At 50.9% G+C, this 20843-nt stretch overlaps 1 protein-coding gene across 1 annotated transcript; it reads left to right on the top strand.

Moving 5' to 3' along the window:
• Sae1 (SUMO1 activating enzyme subunit 1) lies at positions 1–20386 on the top strand. The gene is made up of 9 exons (XM_042700339.1): positions 1–166; positions 802–913; positions 2665–2838; positions 4880–5022; positions 6019–6118; positions 9795–9900; positions 15474–15618; positions 18795–18864; positions 19856–20386. Exons 1-9 carry the CDS (start codon positions 69–71, stop codon positions 19946–19948), a joined length of 1041 nt encoding a protein of 346 aa, XP_042556273.1. The 5' UTR covers positions 1–68; the 3' UTR covers positions 19949–20386.
• Positions 20387–20843: the final 457 nt, after the last annotated feature.

Raw genomic sequence — 20843 nt, 5'->3', positions numbered from 1 at the left:
AAACTCCGCCCCGGCGCGCAGCCAGCGTCGGTTGTCGGCGCGCGGGCCGGAGAGCGGCAACCGGCGCCATGGTGGAGAAGGAGGAGGCTGGCGGCGGCATCAGCGAAGAGGAGGCGGCGCAATATGACCGGCAGATCCGCTTGTGGGGATTGGAGGCCCAGAAAAGGTCAGGGCCGGTGGGGGCCTCAGGTTCCGCCGGGGTGGTGTGGGGGCCTACCGGCGGACCGAGGCGTTCTGGGCCCTGGGGGGGCGGGAAGGTCTGGCTTGGCTGGGAGGCGGGGTTTATGCGCCTAGCTCGGGTTCTGGGCTCGGGACTAACCGGGGTGTTTGTGGAAGAGTTGGGAGGTGGGGACATCGCGGGGCGGTGAGGGCTGGGTGGTTCTGAGGGCTCCGAGTCCGCTGAAAGAGGACGTGGGGGCGTCCTGAGAGAGCTGGAAGTGGGAGCTCTAGAATTGGGGCGTCCAGACGGGGCGGGGCGATGGGTGAGGGGTTTAGGGGCGGGGACGAATGGACTGGGCAAATTGGGGGTCGTGTTTCATTCATTCATGGGTGGGTGGGTGGAGGATGTGGATGTGGTTCATTCATTCATTCATGGTGGCTGGAGGCGTCGTAGTTCATTCATTCATAGGTGGTGGGAATTTTTTTTTCTGTGCCGAATAGGTTGGAACTTGTCTTTTCCAGATGGGAGGACCTGATACTCGAGTGCATCCAATGGAAACCACACTTTCCCCCTCTTCTTTCGATGTGGGATTCAGGAAGCTCATGTCCTGTGTGCTCAAGCTGACAGTGTCTTCCCTACAGGCTGCGGACCTCCCGGGTGCTGGTGGTTGGAATGAAGGGACTGGGAGCCGAAATCGCCAAGAACCTCATCCTGGCTGGAGTGAAAGGGTTGACCATGCTGGACCACGAACTGGTGGGCTAATGTCGCCTTATTACTGTCCCCTCAAATTCCCACCCCCTCCCCCTTGTGCAGGTTTTGTGCTGTGAGAGGAAGGTTAGCCTTAGTGAAACTAGTTTTGGAGACTCATTGCATCCCAAGTGGACCACTGTTACCAGCTCATATAACCTAAATGCCAGTCTGTGATGTGTAGTCCTTAACGACATTGCCTTGGAGGCTACCTGGGAGTACAGTGGAGAGTTTGCCTGTCGGTGCCTCAACACTACCTTGTAACTAATTGGCAAATGGAGAACTGCCTGGAGGTCTAGAGTGGTATACCCTTTTGCACACAGTAATTCTGAGTTAAGTCTGAGACAAACCTAAGATGGTTCACCTGGTTACAGACTGTATTCACAACACTCAGGCTGAGGTAAGAGGATCCCTGGAAGTTCTTTTTTGGGGGAGGGGGGGAATCAGTCGTGGGGCTCTTGAACTCTGGGCCTGAACACTGTCCATCAGCTCTTCAGCTCAAGATGGGAACTTTACCACTTGAGCCGCTGCGCCACTTCTGGTTTTCTGAGTGGTTGATTGGAGATAAGAGTCTCACGGCCTTTCCTGTCCTGGCTGGCTTTGAACTGCTATCTTCAGATCTCAGCCTCCTTAGTAGCTAGGATAACAGGCGTGAGCCACTGGTGCCTGGCTTTGAAGTTTTTCTTTTAGGTTTAATTCTATTTAAATGGTTTGTTTTAAACATTCTTGTGTCTGATTTTTGCATTGTTCTGAACTGAAATCACTTGCAGACATATTTCCCCGAGTGCTTAGGTTAAGCCAAATGGTAGTATTTACAAATGACCGGTTGCAAATTTCAAGTGGAAAAAGAAAGCCTGGCCTTTCTGTTTGGAGTGAATTTCCTTTTTGAACACAAGGGGGTGCTCTTTAGCTATAAGTGACCAGCTTTCTTTCTCAAGAAAGATGAGCATTTCTTGCATTAGGAACTCGCATACAATTTGATGATATTTTAGTTATCCTTCAGAGTAGGAAGGTTTTTTTTTTTTTTTTTTTTGGTCCGGTCGTGGGGCCTGAACTCTGGGCCTGGGCGCTGTCCCTCAGCTCAAGGCTAGCGCTCTACCACTTGAGCCACAGCGCCACTTCCGGCTTTTATTCTTTTTGCTTATGTGGTGCTGAGGAATCGAACCCAGGGCCTTAGGCATGCAAGGCAAGCACCCTACCACTGAGCCAACTTCCCAGCCCTAGGAAGGTGTTTTTTGTTTTGTTTTGTTTTGTTTTTTGCTTTTGGGTCCGATCGTGGGTCCTGAACTCTGGGCCTGGGCGCTGCCCCTCAGCTCTTCTGCTCAAGGCTAGTGCTCTACCACTTGATTTTTTTTTTTTTTTTTTGGTCCGGTCGTGGGACCTGAACTCTGGACCTGGGCGCTGTCCCTCAGCTCTTCAGCTCAAGGCTAGTGCTCTCCAACTTGAGCCACAGCGCCACTTCCGGCTTTTTCTTTTTGCTTATGTGGTGCTGAGGAATCGAACCCAGGGCCTCGAGCATGCAAGGCAAGCACTCTACCACTGAGCCACCTTCCCAGCCCCGCTCTACCACTTGAGCCACAGCACCACTTCTGGCTTTTTTCTTTTTGCTTATGTGGTGCTGAGGAATGGAACCCAGGGACTCAGGCATGCAAGGCAAGCGCTCTACCACTGAGCCACCTTCCCAGCCCCGGTTTGTTATTTTTTTGAGGTTCATTTTCCAGAAGAACTCAATAAAAAAAAAATATGTATATTTCTAGGTGTCTCCTGAAGATCCTGGTGCTCAGTTTCTGATTCGTACTGGATCTGTTGGGCGAAATAGAGCCGAAGCGTCTTTGGAGCGGGCTCAGAATCTTAACCCCATGGTGGACGTGAAAGTGGACACAGAGGACATAGAGAAGAAAACAGAGTCATTTTTCACTCAGTTTGATGCTGTAAGTTTTTTTTTGTTTTTTTTTTGTGAGTACACAGCCCTCACAGCACCCGTTCTGATATTTCCAGGAAGTTGCCAAGATCTGTTCTTTAGGTTTACCACTTTGCATGGAGTGTTGCTCTATGCAGAGGTCCAGTGCTAGGCCTGTTGTGGCTGTTGGTGACTGCCGTCTGCTGAATTTCTTTCCTTGACATATGTCTCCAGGTTTAGTGTTGTATTTCCCTTCCAGAATCTTTGCACATTACGGAAAATGTTTTCTCCTGAAAATTTAGCATGTTGTTGATAAATTTTGGCACCAGCGGCACTTATTGTTAGAAATATCAAAGTACAGCTTGTGTTTGGTCTTCAGAAGGAGCACACCTGATCTCGATCTGTCTCTTGTCTGGTGGTTTTTTAGTAGCCACTTACCATGGTAACGGGACAGAACTCCCACCATCCTTCAGACAAGAGGCATCTGCAGCCTCATTTGCTATAGCAGTTAAAGCTAAACTGAGTTTTGAAAGTCAGTGTCAAAGTGGTATTGATGACCTTTCACATGGAGTGAGTTCCCCGTACCCTGGAAAAACTCTCAAGTCCTGTGGCCACAGGGATTCTTCTTGTTTGGAAATGATAGACCCACTGCAGGAGAAGCGAGAGCATGAGTTGGGGAGTTTGTTTTGTCTCGTAGTGTGCATGCATCTGCTCAAAAATGGGCTGGGAACAATGGATCCACCTGTGCATTTGTCCCTTTTTCTTTCTTATCCATGGCAACTACATTTGGTTTATTCTAGCTAGTGTTCGTCAACTTGGAGCTGTAGAGAGCAGATTTAAGCCAATTGATTATATATTACCCATATTGTAGGTGAAGATGACTGCCTATTTCCCACTGCTAAGATAATTTCTGCCTTGGTTCTCTTCCCCCTCCTTGGGTGGCTACATCCTATGAAATCCTTAAGGAATAAATTTCTCAATGGTATTGCAGTGTCCAGACTGATAAGACACCAGCAGAGCAGGTATCAACTGGAAATTCTCTTTAAATAGCTCAGAAGTTGTCTGTTAACTGATCCCACAAAGCTTCTCCCAAAATGTTACTGCCATGTGCTGTGGAACTGGCCATTTCCAGTGCCTCAACTTCCTCAAGCACCATCTGGAGGTCTCAGGGGACTCTGAGTGAGCAACTGCTCCACTGTGGCAGAAAGAACCAACCAAAGGCCCATGGCTCACACGTGTCATCCTAGCTACTCAAGAGGCTGAGATCTGAGGATAACAGTTGGAAACTACCCCTGGCAGGAAAGTCTAAGAGACTCTTATCTCCAATAAATAACTCAGAAAAAGCTGGAAATGGCTGCGGCTAACCACTAACCTTGAGCACAAAGAGGCTCAGGGACAGAGCCCAGGCTCAAAGTTTACCAGAACCATCAAAAAGAAAAAAGAGAGCACCAACTGAAGGCCACTTGGCCCATGATCTTTTCTCTTGTCCTTAAATTTGGGGAAATAATGACAGTGGGATTTGTCTTACAGGCCTAACAAAAGGAAGGGAAAGGCTGGTTGCTGTAAACTTGGTTTCTGAGCAATTAGAAATGAATAGGTTTAATAGTTCCAGGAAAGCTTGCTGAGTTATCCCTGCCTTTTTTTTTTCACAGAAGCCCTAAGGGTGGATTGTGTGGAGTTGAGAGACTGAGTGGTAGCTTTCTCTTCCTAAGGAAACACTTTTTTTTTTTTTTTATGGTGTTAGGAAGTGACCTCAGGGGCTGGGAAGGTGGCTCAGTGGTAGTGCTTGCCTTGCATGCATGAGGCCCTGGGTTCAATTCCTTAGTACCACATTAGTAGAAAAAGCCAGAAGTGGTGCTGTGGCTCAAAGTGATAGAGTGCTTGCCTTGAGCTGAAGAGCTGAGGGACAGCACCTAGGCCCAGAGTTCAGGCACCAAGACTGACAAAAAAAAAGAAAGAAAAGAAACTGACCTCAGTTGACAGTGTTGCCCACAGTTTGCCCCTAGCTGATCCCAGGGCCTAGTCAGACATGAGGGTGGTGACTTCGCCGAGCCTGTGTCTTCCTTCTGCAGGTGTGCCTGACTGGTTGCTCAAGGGATGTCATCATTAATGTTGACCAGATCTGCCACAAAAACAGCATCAAGTTCTTCACCGGAGATGTCTTTGGCTATCATGGTTACACATTTGCCAATCTCGGAGAGCATGAGTTTGTTGAGTAAGCATTGGGAGAAAGGGTTGTAACAATTTTTATTCACTAGTAGGAACAGCCGTCTAAAGGGGGAAAGAGTAGTTTGTTGTAATATGTAGACTATTCTGAAGACAAGGCATGGCTGAGTGCAATAGTTTGTGTGTTCCAAACTATGGATGTGACCCCTGCCCCCCAAATGATGGTCTCATCTAAAGTGAACAGCATGCTAGACAGTTGGTATGGGTCAGTCTGCGCCTTGGGTGTTGTGTCCACATTTTCAGCCCGGATGTCAGGGGCATGCTTGTTCCCTCGACACTGTTCTCCAGCTTGTAGTTGGGTCTGTGCAGGCTGAGAGAGAGCCAATACTGTGAATGAGGGGTAATTGCAGGTGACTTCAGCTCTGGGGTCCACAGATAGTTCTCAGGAGCACCCAGTCCCTTCTCCCTCATTTAGGACCTTGAGGCTGTGATTCTTTCGTGATGGGACCTACAGTGCTGTGAATTTGGAGCTGCTAGATGAAAGGTGGCAGGTAGCACAGATGTAAACCTAGTTGATAGAGACAGGCCCGGTGTGGGTGGAGCTTCGCATCAAACCCCCTGGGGAGGATCTGACATTTATTGCCTGTAAGGCTGAGATGGGGAAGAGCCCTATGGTGTGGACTCCCTCCCTTGAGTGCTGGTGCCTTAAGGAGCTGCTTGCTCTGTTCTCTTGCACAACATAAACTATGTCAAGCTGGATCTCCAAGCAGAAAGGGGGATCAGATCTGCTGCTTTCATGATCTCATGCTACCTGTTTTGTGTATAGAGAGCTCCTATGTGCTAGGCAGGGCACCAACTCTTGGTATTGCAAAGTGGCTAACTTGTCACATAATCCATTGACAGAGATGAGATTTGAGTCCAGATTTCCCTGACACGAAAGCTTTTGCTCTTACCACCTTATTTATGGGGGGGTGGGGGGGGTGAGCACATTTTAATACTAATAACATAACTCATAAGTAGAACTTCCTCTCCTCATATCCCCTAGGGAGAAAACCAAAGTTGCCAAAGTTAGCCAAGGAGTGGAAGATGGGCCTGACACCAAAAAGGCAAAACTCGACTCATCTGAGACAACAATGGTGAAAAAGGTAACTGAGCCACAGCCACTGAGGGTCCCAGCCCAACTTCTGGGGCCTTGTGGGGCCAATGACACTCATCTACCCTGCGCTTCCTGTCCCACGGTTATACCAACAGCCTGTTGCTGTAAGGAATGTGGGCCAAATTTGAAAGGGAGATTCTGTATGCTTGTGTAGTCTTTCAGCACTGGAAGCCTGGCAGTAGACTTGGAATGCTGTGTGATTGGTGTTAGGTTTTTAAAAAGAGGTAGCCCAGTAAGAACAGCAGCACGCACGTGGTATTCAGGTAAGGGGTAGGTTTATTCATCGTTATGGCTGGCACCAGGCCATCTTGGTCCTCCACGTGGTGGGGAAAGGCCTGGGAAAGAGAGAGAGCTGGGGAAAAGAGCTAAGAGAGAGCTAGAAAAGAGAAAGTAGCTAGAAAAGAAAAGAGCTAGAAAAGAGCAGAGAGAGGGCATCTGGGCCTGGGCTAGGCCTTATCTAGGGTATGGGCGGAGAAAGGTGTGGCCACATCAAATTCAGATGTGACCTCAGTGGATGAAGATGTGACCTCTTCCAGGGGTCCCAGTTGCCTAGGTAACGCAGGTACTGGGTGGAGACTTTGCTGCGAGGAGGGCAGAGTCTGCTCCGCCATCCAGGAGCCAACCTTACAATTGGTACAGTGGAGACCACAGAGAATTTAACCTGTTTGGCTTGTTAGCTGTATAGACCACTAGCTTCGACCTCTGGTGTATGGACTTAGTATTAGAAAGACTACTCTTTTTTTTTTTTTTTGGTCGGTCGTGGGGCTTGAACTCTGGGCCTGGGCGCTGTCCCTCAGCTCTTCAGCTCAAGGCGAGCGCTCTACCACTTGAGCCACAGCGCCACTTCCGGTTTTCTGGTGGTTTATTGGAGATAGTAGTCTCCCGGTCTCTCCTGCCCGGGCTGGCTTTGAACCGTGATCCTCAGATCTCAGCCTCCTGAGTAGCTAGGATTACAGGCGTGAGCCACCAGCGCCCGGCTAGGAAGACTACTCTTAAGCAAAAAGCTATTTTGATTTTTTTTTTTTTTTTTTTTTTGGTCTGTTATGGGGCTTAAACTCGGGCCTGGGTGCTGTCCCTCAGTTGTTTTGTTTTTTGCTCAAGGCTAACGCTCTACCACTTTGAGCCACAGTGCCATTTCCTGTTTTCTAGTGCTTAATTGGAGATGAGTCTCATGAACTTTGAACTGTGATCCTTAGATCTCAGCCTCCTGAGTAGCTAGGATTACAGACAGTAGCCACCAGAGCCTGCCTTTGGAATTGCTATTTTGCTTTGACTTTTTCTTCCTTCTCTCCCCTTTCCCTCCTTTCCTTCCTTCCTTTTCCTTCCCTTTCCTTCCTTCTCCTCCCTCCCTCCCTCCCTCCCTCCCTCCCTCCCTCCCTTCCTTCCTGTTCCTTTCCCTCTCCTCCCTCCCTCTCTCCCTCTCCCTCTCCCTGAGCCAAGCATCATCTGACTGTCTGTGCTGCTTTGGTATGGGAGGAGGAGTTAAGCTGGGAAGAGCATGGAAGCAGTTTTGTGTGGACTGTCAGTTTGTAAATCACTCTTACTGGAGTGACACTTGGCCTGGTTGCTAAGGATTTTCTGGTTTAGGAGCCTTCCTTTCCTAGTGGAGGCGTGCCTTTCACATTCAAATGGGCTGGGTTAGCAGGTCACAGCTGGAAGTTTCCCTGGAGTCTGTGCTACTGTTTTGGGAGCCACTTTCTGTCACTATGAAGAGAATGTGGGCAGCCCCAGTGGCCTTGACTTCCCATTCCTCAGGGCTCTGCAGGCCTGGGCTTTGTGTGCCTCTTCCTATATCGGGACAATTTGAAGGTATCAAAATATTGCCCAGCTGACTTAGTTGCCTTGTTGGTCAGCTGTTCCACTTGAATGCAGAGCTGGGATTCCAACCCAGATCTGAGAGCCCAGGAGGCATGTGGGGCACCCCTCCTCCCAGTCCCTGGATTCCAGGCCTTGTCAGATACCTTGCTCCCAACCTAACCCTTCTGCCTGGATCTAGTAGAGTCACTGATTGGTTTGTACTCCCAGGTTGGGGGTGGAGGGGGGGGGGATAGCTACTTCCTGTTTCCTGTGAACAGTTTCTGGTTAGAGTTCCCTTCCCCTCCCCCTTTTTCCTAAGTTCAGTCAGATGATATAAAGCTACTTCTGCTTCAAGGTACACTGTGTGCTCCTAAGTTAGAAACTTTACAAAACAGAGGAAAAAAAAAAAACTGTGGTTTTCACACCATCTAAGTAGGTATCTGGCCTGGCCCAGTGCTACAGGATCAGTTTGTCTGCTGCCCTTGGTGCCCAGCAGAAGTCATGAGATGGACAGCGTTGAGTTTGGTTATCCTCCCAGCCTGGCACAAACATGAAGCAGAACAATCAGGTAGTGGCCAGAGAGTCTCCGAGGAAGTTTTTCAGTGCATCCTGAACCTAGTATTCATGACAGGTTTAGGGCAAAGACCTGCTGACTTTTCTCACCCTAAAACAGCCCACTGTGTGTAAGACCCTGTGTGTTGGGGGCAAGGAAGCACAGTCGGTCCTGCTGTCTCAAACTGGAGAGGCATGGTCTGCCCAGCCCCCAGTTATCAAGGAAGGACTTGATGGCCAAAAGGATGGGCACAGGCTCACCCAGGAACATGGGTGATGTGAGGTTTTGTAAGGGTGATGGGATCAATATGGGAAAGTGGGGATCATTCTGGAAAAGTTCTAGCAAACTTTCTACCCAGGCTGGCCTTCCAGATCCTCCAGGTCTCAGCCTCCTGAGCTAGCTACAAGTACAGATGTGAGCCACCAGTGCTCGTTGGCTTTGAACTCACAGCCTTGGTCTTCCTGGGCAAACAGTTCTGCTTGGGCCATTTGTCCAACCTTTGTGCTTCCAGCTGTTTTTCAGGTTATTTTCCCATTTCTTGCCCAAGGCAGACCTTGGACTGAAATCCTTCCTGTACCTCTCAAGTAGCTACAATTAACAGGATTCAATACTATATCTACTTATTAAAAGAGGAGGTCTCATTCTTTTTTCTTTTTTTGGCTCTCAGTTGGCTCTCAACTATGATTTTGATCTCTGTTTCCTGGGTGAGTGTGATTGATTGCAGACCTGAGCTATCATGCTTCTTTTTTTTTTTTTTTTGGGGGGGGGGGGGGGGTCCGGTCAAGGGGCCTGAACTCTGGGCCTGGGCGCTGTCCCTCAGCTCTTCAGCTCAAGACTAGCACTCTACCACTTGAGCCACAGTGCCACTTCCGGCTTTTTTCTTTTTGCTTATGTGGTGCTGAGGAATCGAACCCAGGGCCTCATGCATGCAAGGCAAGCACTCTACCACTGAGCCACCTTCCCCACCCCTCATGCTTATTTTCTTGAATATCTTTAGATATAGGTTCTGCTTCTCACTGTTGCAAGGATTCCTGGAGTGTAATGCAGCCATAGTTAGATGAGGCAGAGGGGAAGAGAAGCTGGTGTTCAGGAACTTGGTTCTTCCTTCATGCAGGGAGTGTGTCCTCATCACCCAGTCTCCAGTAACCAGAGTGGAGGAGACTCACTTGAACAAGCACTGCTTATGTTTCAGTGGGCACTCTTTCTTTCACTGATCAGTAAACTATAAGGAAATTTTTCTGACATGGAAGAGCTCTCTTGCCTTGTGACCTAAAGCTAATGTTTATCCTGAAATACTTGTGTCTTTTTCCAACAGAAGGTGGTTTTCTGTCCCATCAAAGAGGCCCTGGAGGTGGACTGGAGCAGTGAGAAGGCCCAGGCCGCCCTGAAGCGCACTGCCACCGATTACTTCCTCCTGCAAGGTGAGGGCCAAAGCCACACTCTGTGCTGGGCCTTGGACTGCAGTATGCACACGTGGCTGTACGGTGCTGATGATTGTGCACTCACTTCCCTGACTGTAAAAGTTCTCTTAGCTCCTTCTCAGTGTGGGCACTGAGGGAAGCAGAGCAAGTTAAAGCATGGTTGAGCTCTAGTTTCTGGTGACCTTGTTAATCTGTTGAAATAATTGGCTCCCCCCAAAATGGAACTTGAGATGACAGGGTCCCAAGTCTAGCAGCTTTTCCTTCCTTTGCCCCCCAGAGTTCTTCCTTTGTGTTGGACCCAGTGAGGGAAAGCTTCCCTGTGAAGGAACTACCGGTCCTGGATGTGACCCCTGTTATTTGAGAAGTAATTGCTCTGGGCGTGTAGGTCAGTTTAGCTTGCTGGCCTGGCATGGATGGGCCTGGTCCATAATAATAGTAATTTGTTTCATTTCAAACACTGAGTGCTTAGTGCAGGCGTGATATGTAGATATACTGCTTTCCCATTCTGCCAGCCAGGAGGCAGACAGAGAGATTGAAGGCTGTTCCTGATCTCCTAGCACATAGGTGGGAAATGCCTATTGGTTGGTGAGCAACAGTTAAGAGCACCTTTCTGTGATTGAGGAGTTCGTGATGATCACACACTTCCCTGCCCAGTGCAAGGCCCTGAGGTCAGTCCTCACCAAAAGCAAAGCAGAACACTGTATTTATTGTAAAAATACCCAGAGAAAGCACTTTTTTTTTTTTTTGGCCTAGTTTCTTCATGGTACACACAGTATATGTAGCACATATTTGTACAGGCTGCTGGAGTCCCTGAGCCCGCTGTCTACACTCCTGTGTCCTCTCTAAGGCCTGGGAAGGTGTCCACATGACTACAGCTCTTTCTTAGGGAGATGTATCCTACAGAGTTTGTCTTGAATAGTGCTCATCTGATCTTCCAGTTGCATTTGGACAGCTTCCTCTTGTTAACCTAGGGCTGAGTTGAGCTGCATCTTCCTTCTCCTCCCTGCCTCTTCCCTTCCTCAGTTTCCTCCTTTGCTTCCCATGCATCTTTCAGGAGTGGAGCCATGCCCCTAGGCTGGGACACATTGTTGCCATGTGGTAGAGGAAAAGTTATGGATACATTTTTGGTTTATTTTGGGGGGTGCTGGTACTAAGCTTGAACTCAGGACCTGGGTGCTGTCTCTTAGCTTTTTTTGCTCATAGCTGACACTCTACCACTTAAACCATAGCTCCTCCATCAAACAGCTTAGAAGAGATAAGGAGTCTCATGGACTTTGCTGCCTAGACTGGCTTCGAACCACAATCCTCAGATCTCAGCCTTCTGAGTAGCTAGGATTGCAGGTGTGAGCCACTGACACCCAGCCTCCCCTAGACTTTTGATCCCATGTCTTCTGGCACTGGCCTGCGCCCCGCCCCCACAGATGTTTCTTGCTGCCTCATTCACAATTCTCCTTGCAGTGAAGCAGCTATGTGCATGTGTGTCTTCACCATGTTTGTGTGTGGAGTGTTTTTCCAGTTTACATAATAAGATGGTGGCTGGACTGAGTGCTTCCTGCTGCATTTTTCCACTATCAGGTTAGCCTAGCCATCTGTGACAAAACGGCTTCATCTTTTTATTATTTTTTTGTAACATGTTGGAAAAACATTAAGAGTGAGCTGGTTTCCTGTGGCAAAACATTGACTTTGATTTGTTCTTTTTGAGGTTACTGTGAGTTTATCATAACAGGACTGCTAAAAATAGCGGGTCTGGTATGGAAACAGCGCTCACGGAGCAGCATGAGCAAGACCACGAAGCTTCAGTCCAGGCCAGGGAGAGCTTGCGCGCGTGGCCCTTCTCAACATGAGGATTGTTTATCACGGTCCTCAGCAACCTTAACTTCCCGGCTTTTCTCTGATGAATGATGGAAAAATACTAGGGCACAGAATTGAAGAATTGAGTGTAGAATTGAAGCTGGAAAGTTATGTGGGAGACCCTGCAAGCGCCTGCGTAGGCTGTCAGGAGAGCCTCATAGGAGACATAGGAAAAGCCATGAGATCTCTGTGGTCTCTCTGTGGGTATGTCAGAATTCCTCCATCATAGCCCCCAGACCAACTGATATGCAGGCCCCTGAGCTGAGTGTAGCCTTCCCTGGAGAGGCATAAAGTCTGGCACATGGGAAAGGTGGCAGCATTGTCCTGCAGGAGCAACAGTGGCCCACCCCCGCTAGATAAGACACAGCTGCCAGCGGCAGGAACCCTTCTGTGGTGCCAGCTTCCCCCATCACCTTACCCATCTGTCAGAAACTGAGGAGCTTGGGGGAAAAGAATGATGTAGCAGGGTGTTGTGGTACATGCCTGTAATCCCAGTGTCCAGGAGGATTCCAAGTTTGAGGCCAGTCTTAAGGTACATAGCAGAATGTTTGGGGGTGGGGGCAGTGAGGAGAGAGAAAGAGTTGGAGGGAGGAAGGAAGGGAGGGAAACTGGCTAGAGCAGCTCAAGGCTACAATTCTAGCTATTCTGGAGGCTGAGATCAGAAGATCCCAATTTGAAGCCAGCCCAATCAAACCTGTCCTGAAGCAAAGCCTCAGTTTACTAGTTGTGTTTTTATGTAAACATGCATTTAGTGCTTCAAATGATTATAGTGCGGGATAGGAGTGAAAGGAAGACACTGCACTAGCTAGGTTTTCGCTGGACCCCAGGTGAAAAAGAGCAAAGTATAGATTAGTGTTGAGCCATAGTTCTGGTTTTCATACTGGTGGGAACTTCATGTGAATCCTGGCTTTGAGCAAATATGTAAGCATAATTTTTATTGACAGGAAAGGCTTTGAATGTGGCTTCACAGATGCTAGGCAGACTGTACTCCTTGAGCCAGGCCTTCAGCTGGTTTGGATTATCGGACCTGTCACATAACTGGGATTACAAGCATGCCACCACTGCCTGGCTTATTTGTTGAGATTGGTTTCACTAACTTGCCTGGGCTGGCCTTAACCCCAGATCCTCTTCCTCTGTGCCTCCTAAGTAGCTGGTACTAAAGGAATGAGCCACCACACCCAAGTCTTATTTTAGCATTTGTAAACCTTTGCCAAGCAGGCGATGCGCAGGCACCCCCACTTTTTGGACAGAACATTTGTTCTCCAACGAGGATATTGTTGGTGTTCAACAATGACGAATCCTATGGAAGGGGGGAAGACAGCCACGGGGAAATGGTCTCCGATAATGGGGTGGCAGCTGAACACATGGTGATTTGCTGCTGTCATGACCACAGATGTTTAAAAATAATTTGTAGGGAGGGGGGGGAAAAAATAGTGGTTGGTGTTTGTGTGTAGCACTGGCTTATCAGCAGCAGACAAGGCAGAGCCCAGGGTCGATTAGAAAGGAGGCACTGGCAGAAGGTCTACCTTGAGAAGCAGACAGCAGTTACCCACTCAGCCCCTTAATCTCCAAAACAGGCCGGCGCCAGGGCTCCCTTGTGTACTGGGGTTCATGGCAACCAGGCACATCAGTACTGGTAATGGTCGCGTGAAATCTCCCTGACCCCTACATGAGTGTTCTCCCTCCCACATGCCAGGCAGCCTTTCCGCCGGCCACACTGCAATGCCATCCTCACTGTTTGTGTCTCTGAACTGAACAGGAAGCCTGGGATAGGCCCTCTCTTGTTGTCCTTCTGCAGAAGGGAAACTGAGGCCCACGAGATGAGCACACAAGAATGGGCCACATTGTCTACAACCTGCCTGGTGTTTTCTTCCAGGCAGCACCCCATCCCCCTCCCCAGCATCTGCCCCGGGCCCCAAGGCCAGCTGCAGCCCTTGCTGAAAGCCTCACATCTTCTCTTTGACTGTCAGACAACAGTCACGGGGATGTCCTGTGCCATGTTCCGGGGCAAGTGTGGTTGGCAGAGCACAGCAGATGCCCAGAGCCCAGGTCATGTGCCACTCAAGTGCTGGACTGGAGAAAAGACCCTCTTTCCCCGCCGCTTGTGGCAGACAGGGCGGTGTGTGTGCCGGCCTCTGTCCCAGCAGCCCTGTGACACTGGCGGACACAAGGCCCTGCACGACGGGTCTGCGTGTGATCTGCCTCTGCGTGGCCCACACTGTTCACACTTGGTGTCCTGTCAGAGATCAGGGTGACACTGACATTTTAGTTAGCTAGTTCAGAGTCCCGTGTGCTGTTCTAATTGGTGAGCTCCGAGGGGCAGGGGGAGGGCCATTTGGAGTGATTTTTAGTTTTTGTTTTTTTAGAAACTCCCCTCATGGGAGATCAGGACAGAGGTGAAACGTGCAGTCCCGTCAGGAGTGTAGTGATTGTGACTTCGTTGTTTTGATTATTAAAATCCTAGATGGATGTGTGCGGTGATGCAGCAATTTCACTAAAACTGCATGAGCTACGATCACAGCATTTGGTTGTTTGGGGTCTGTCTGAGTTTGCCATGCCGCCTCTCAGCTGCATCCCCGAAATATTTGAGAGCAGAAAGTTTCTAAAAAGGAAAAAAGGGGTGGTGGTGCATGCCGGTTATCTCTGTGTTTCAATGGCCAAGCAGGAAGGTGGTGACTTCCAGCCTAATGAGACTCCATCTTAAAATAAAGTTTGAGCAGACAGCAGCCCGCATCTCCTGCGGAGTGTGCGGTCCCCAGGACTTGAGCAGCTCAAGTTAATTAAAAGGTTCAGATGAAGTTAATCAAGTTGGGAAGTGAACTCTCGCAGTGTTTGGACACGGTTGGATGAGTCACATTTAGCAGACAGCTCCCTTTCCCCGAGTGTTTGATCTTCACCGAACGAACAGTTGATGTCTGCACACGGCTGGGGAAGGGCTCCTCAGAAATGCAGCCGACAGCCAGAGTGTGTGTGTGCATGTGTGTGTGTGCGTGTCCGTCCATGTCCATGCCCGCACGCATGTGCGTGTATGCAGCAGAACACAAAAGAGGAAGATGGAATGAGCAAGAACTTTATCTGGGGCTAGGGTCAGACCTGAGGCTGCTGCCCTTCTAGAACATGGCTTCTTCACCCACTCACTCCTCCCCACCCCCATCCCACCGTGCTAACTAGAGTGCTGACTTCAAAAGAGTGAGAAACGTTCCTTGCTGCAAATAAGGCCCAACTTCTGGCCACTCTCCAGTGGTCCTGGGAGCCTTCCAGATGTTGTCAGCGAAGCCTGTGGACGGTGCCAGCCTGCCAGCTCTGTGTGTGTATGTGTGTGTGTGAGAGAGAGAGAGATAAAGCTGCCCCAGAATCTTGCTAGTATAAACTGGGGGCAGAAGTCAAGGCTCACACCAGTGTGATCACCCATCATGCTGTGATGGCTGGAATGTAGAAGGGTCCACAGGGCACATTCTGGAAGAACCACACCTGCCTGTGCTGGAAGTCCCACCTGACTTCCAGCAGGGCCCCCATTCCACCATCACTGTCACCCCTGTCATGGGGGATTTGCTCTGTAGCCATCTGGTTGCCTTGGTGCTGGCCGTGTTGGACAGTGGAAAGGTGTGCTGCTTTCGCTTGGCCTATGTTTCAACAATGGACTCCTTCCTTTAGCACAGATTTCTTAGTGCACATCTGGAAGCATTCATTAAGAGAACCTTTACACCCCTTTCTCCCCTCAGTTCTTCTAAAGTTCCGCACAGATAAAGGAAGAGACCCTGGTTCCAGTACCTGCAGGGAGGATTCTGAGCTGCTGCTCCAGATCCGCAACGACGTGCTTGACTCCCTGGGCGTCCATCCTGACCTGCTGCCCGATGACTTTGTCAGGTGGGTGCCCAGTGCTCCTCAGAACTTAGCCTAGATTCATGAACGTGGCTCACTGTGCCCCACTTTCAGAGGTCACAAGACCCAAAGTCATGAGGGCTCCTGTGTGTCTCATTCCTCCCGCACCCGCACTTTGCTCACCCTCCACTGTTGTAGTGGTATGTACCCATTAGGGAAGTGGCTAGGTATGGTGGATACGCCTGTAATCCAGCCCTCGGAAGACAGAGGGCCGAGAGTGAAGGCGGCTTATCTGGGATACACAGAGACCCTGTAGAGAAGAACAGGGAAGAGGGAAAGGAAGGAGGTGGTTTTCATAAAAGTACTTTGTTCTTGGGGCTGGGAATATGGCTTAGTGGTAGAGTGCTTGCCTAGCATGCACAAAGCCCTGAGGTCGATTCCTCAGTATCATACACAGAAAAAGCCGGAAGTGGCGCTATGACTCAAGTGGTAGAGCGCTATACTTGGTTCTCGTGGCTTGGAAGCGGGCGTTAGGAGCTGTTACTGAAGCTATTCTCTGCCTTTCTCATATTCTCTTTGGGTCGTTCCCCTCTGCTGTGGTTGTGGGGAGCCGTGTGGCTTATAGAGCCACTTGCCTGCTCCCAAACTTGTCTTATTGGGGGTTCCAAGGTTGCCCAGTGCTGCATGTGTCCATCGTCTGGCCCCCAGGATGTGGAGACCCAGGAATTGCCACTTGTACCCAATGGTTGGCTTGTTTGTCCTTCCCTCCTCCAGCAGACATCCAGGCTGCAGTGTCCTCGGCCCTGTGCTGCAGTCAGCTTCAGCTGGGTGAGGTCATGTGCCCATGGTTTAGTAGTAGTTGCCTAGGGTGCCCATGCCACCCTGTAACCCCCAGCAGTGGGCAGCCACAACCCCTTCCTTCTGGGTCCTTTCTCCCTCACCCCAGAGTCTCGCGTCGGCTCTCCCCTGCCAGCCCTGTCCCTTCTCATCCTGTGACAAACCCACCATGCACCCCTTGCCTTGTGCCACGTCCCTACCCATCCCAGGGACCACTGTCTTCCAACCACCTTCAGTGCCACAAACCAAAAACCTCTCGTCCATAAGGTAATTACAGTATCAGTGTCACCGTGCGGTTTCAGGCTGGTGGCGCTCAGTCTCAGGCGGGGTCCTGGCTTGTCTTAAGTTGGTGGGGCGCACTCATGGCCCAGGAAGGATGGCTGAGAGAGCCACCACCCAGCCACCAAGGCCAGTGGTGGCCACAGCTGCCCAGTGTCCTGGTGCCACTGGACCTGTGCCACTGGACCTGGACACCCCCCTTTCTTCCCCCTCTCTTCCCCCTCCCCATGTCCGTGGCTGGCTGGCCCAGAGCGCAGGTGCTCCTCTATTGCCTGCTAAGTAAGAGGTGTTGAGTGACTCTCAAGTCTCTGGAGCCAGGCTTCGAGATGAGCTGAGATGGGCCAGGGATGTAGGCACAGAAATGAGCCACTGCCTGGCAGCTGAGCTACCCTCGCACAGGCCCCAGCTGCCCTAGCGCCGCTGCCACCCAGACTGTGCACAAGTTTCTCATTCCCTCATCTCCCGGGGGCCTGCCGTGTTCTTCCCCCGCCGTCCACAATCAGGAAGCTTTATTGCTTTTCTGATGAGGAAGGTAACATGCCTAGATCCACCGTGTGAGAAGGTGCTAGGCTCAGCCTCGGTGGATTGGCTGCTCGAGGGTGGGAGGGGGCTCAAGCATTATTTCTGTGTAGTGGGCTCAGCAGCCCGTTTCTCCAGCCTCTTGCCTTGTGTCACTGCACTTAGCTTACTAGACTGCTTTATCACCTGTCGTGCTTAGGAAACATTCATCACTTGCATATACAATATATGTACAATATGTGTCCAATATAATCCACGTATTTATTGTGGCAAGATAGACATAATAAAATGAACATTCTCCACCTGCTGTGGCAGTTGGAATGGCTCTAGCCTGGTGGCCAGCATGTTGCCTGTGTGTACAGATGTGGCAATCCCACATTGGCGCAAGCCTTGGGCAGGGGAGGAGAGGTTCTGGACCCCTGTGCCAGGCTGCATGGTCCAGGTGTCCTGTGCCTTGCCCTCCACCAATGTTGTAGACCAAACCAAGTGGTTGTTGGTACTCAGGCTGTAACTTTCGTCGTTATGTTGTTTTTGGTTCAGGTCCTGGGGCTTGAACTCAGGGCTTAGGAGCTGTCCCTGAGCTTTGTTTTTTTGTTCAAGGCTCACATTCTACCACTTGAGCCACAACTCTCATTTCCGGCATTTTGCTGATTAATTGGGGATAAGAGTGTCACAGACAAGCCGGGCACTGGTGGCTCACGCCTGTAATCCTAGCTACTCAGGAGGCTGAGATCTGAGGATCGCGGTTCAAAGCCAGCCCGGGCAGGAGAGACCGTGAGACTCCTATCTCCAATAAACTACCAGAAAACTGGAAGTGGCGCTGTAGCTCAAGTGGTAGAGCGCTCGCCTTGAGCTGAAGAGCTGAGGGACAGCGCCCAGGCCCAGAGTTCAAGCCCCACGACCAACCAAAAAAAAAAAAGAGTGTCACAGACAGACTTTCCTGCCATGGGCCTCGGACCTCAGCCTCCTGAGTCGCTAGGATGAGTGGCGAGTCACCGCTCTGGCTCAGGCTATACATTGGTGGTGCTGTCTGGAAGGAGTGTGCGCTGGGGTGGGATCGGAGGTGGTTGGGAAATTCTGGGGGAAGCTGACTGGAGTGGTCGTGTGTGGGTTCCCTCTGTGGACAAGCCCTTAAGGTTGAGGTCAGGACTGACCCTGGGGGGTGGGGGGGTGGGCATGGGTCTTTGGCTGGGTGAGCTGGAGGGCTGGGTAACAGTAGCAGCTTGAGTTTGTCCTCTAGTTTGTGCTTGGTGTGGCCCTGGGTTGTAAGGGCTTTGTTTTGCCTGCTCCCTGGCATTGTCTGCAAACAGCATACCGAGTGCAGCGCCCGAGCTGCGGAGAGAATTAGGAGAATGTGCCCAGCCGCTGGACCTCTGCCACCTGCCACCTTATTATTAGGAAGCACAGATGGAGAGCTCCCACAACGTAAGAGGGACAAACACAAAGTGTGCTAAAGTGTCCCTGCCACCCACTGGGGCGCTCTCCAGGTCAGGCCGTAGCCTGGCTGTCTCTATAGTTCTTCCTGAGGGAGGGAGGGGAAGGGGCTAAGTCCTCATCACCCCAGTACTGCTGTCCTATCTCTCTAGGTACTGCTTCTCTGAGATGGCCCCGGTGTGTGCAGTAGTTGGAGGGATCTTGGCACAAGAGATTGTGAAGGTAAAGTGTCCTGTGGGGCCAGATTGGTGCCAGTGTGTGTGTGTGTGTGTGTGTGTGTGTGTGTGTGTGTGTGTGTGTGTGTGTGTGTGTGTGTGTGTGTGTGTGTGTGTGTGTGTTGAATTGGAAGCTGGCTTCGAAATATGATCCTCGGATCTCAACCTCCTGAGGATCTTTTAAGATTCTTGAGGTGAGATCTCCCTGTGTAGCCCCAGCCTGGCTTCAAATCCGCCATCCTCCTTAACCGCCTAAGTGCTGGGGTCATAAGTTCTTGGCCAGGAGGGGATGTGGAACCACATTTGAACCTGAAGTCTGAGTCTGAGTGAGCAGTGGAGGGTGGTGGGCGGGTGGCCTCGACCCACTGCACAGGGGCTTCTGTGCATCCCCTCCTTCCTGCTGGCGGACAGCTGTGGGCCAGTGTCTTGTTTCTGTTTACCGGGCAGCCAGAGTACTGCACATTCCTGCTGCTGTGTCTCCTCCTACCCGCCCTGCCCCTCGCTCACCCCGTGCCCTGCTCTCATCCCGCCACACCCCTGCTTAGCATTGCTTCCCTGCAGCCAGCTGGCAGGAGCAGTGGTGGCCTCAGCTGACCACCTACGTAAAGTAAACCGGAGAAGGCGGGCAGCTGTGCAAAGTCCCCTCCCTCAGGTCCACAGCACCGAGTTTGCTATACCAGGCAGGACCCATGCTGAAAGATGGCTCAAAGGCTGCAGGAAGTAGTGGGGGGGGCAGTCCCATAGGAGAGTGCCGGCCAGGCCCTAAGTACAATTCCTGTGCTTTCTTTTCCATTGAGGTGTCTTGAGGCTCTGTCCGCCTGAGATCCACTTTATGCGTGGACAGAGGGATATTAAAAGGCTTAGCAATGGCCCCCAACATTGCCCAGTGGCCTCTGGGCCCAGCTGAGATACATACACATATGCCCCTTGCGCTATTCAGTTTCTGTAGTTCTTAGAAGGTGCTTGAGCTGAGTGGTACTTTGTCTTTCTCTTCACAGGCCCTGTCTCAGAGGGACCCACCACACAACAACTTCTTCTTCTTTGATGGTATGAAGGGCAGTGGGGTCGTGGAGTGCCTGGGCCCCAAGTAAGCCCAAGCCTGCCACCTGCCACCATCTGTTGATGTCCTTTACCCGGGAGGGTGGCACAGCCCTGCTCCAGCCCAGCTTCCCTGCAAGGAGCAGCCTGCCTCCTGACTTCTCAGCCCTGTTCCTCAGCTGAGCCCACAGGAGGGGTGTGACTTCAGGTGGGGACTAGGCCCAGACTCAGGGGAGCCCTAGTTGGAACTCCAGCTCCTCCAGAGCATCATCAAGCGCCTCTGCCTGCAGTGTTGGGGAAGTCTTGTTCTGGTTCTTGGTGGGTGCGGTGCCCTCCTCCGCCAGCCCTGTCCTTGGCGCGTGGCCCTGCAGGCCTTTGCCGAGGCTGTGCCCGTCCACCGGGCAGGGAGCCACAGCTCTTCTGTGTTATAGCTATTTTCTACATTTTCTTCATTTGTTTCGTGAGAAATGATAATAAAGTTACTTGCTTTAGAATTTGGTTTCCTCTACTTGGTGAAACTTCCAGATCAGAAGAAAAATCAGGGGAAGATGCCATCCTTTACTCCTTTACTTGGAGGTCGGACCTGTAGGGGTCTTTTTTTTTTTTTTGTATTTGTTTTTCTGCTTATATGGTGCTGAGGAATCGAACCCAAGGCCTCATGCATGGCCACCTTCCCAGCCCTTTCTGTTACATCTTATCATTGGCAAGAATGAGGACAAACTTGGAGCCAGGGGAATCAGCCCAGCGTAGTGGAGTCTGGGTATAAGCCGGCAAGGATCCTGCTGGAAAAGCGCAGCCATCAGTAGGGAACCCTGGTCCCCACCAGGAGGAGGGCGGACATCCCTGGCCCTTGGCCTGCCGCTGCCCTGGGTGGGTTGGGCCTGTTGGGCCTGTCTGCAGTGCTCCCCTTCCAGGCACATTACTGCAGTCCTGGCACCATCGGGGTCA

This window comes from Dipodomys spectabilis, unplaced genomic scaffold (genome assembly GCF_019054845.1).
Source record: "Dipodomys spectabilis isolate Male_0828 unplaced genomic scaffold, ASM1905484v1 ptg000266l, whole genome shotgun sequence".
Lineage (NCBI taxonomy): Eukaryota > Metazoa > Chordata > Mammalia > Rodentia > Heteromyidae > Dipodomys > Dipodomys spectabilis.
The sequence above is the reverse complement of the archived record's forward strand: the minus strand, read 5'-3'. Positions and strand labels throughout refer to the sequence as shown.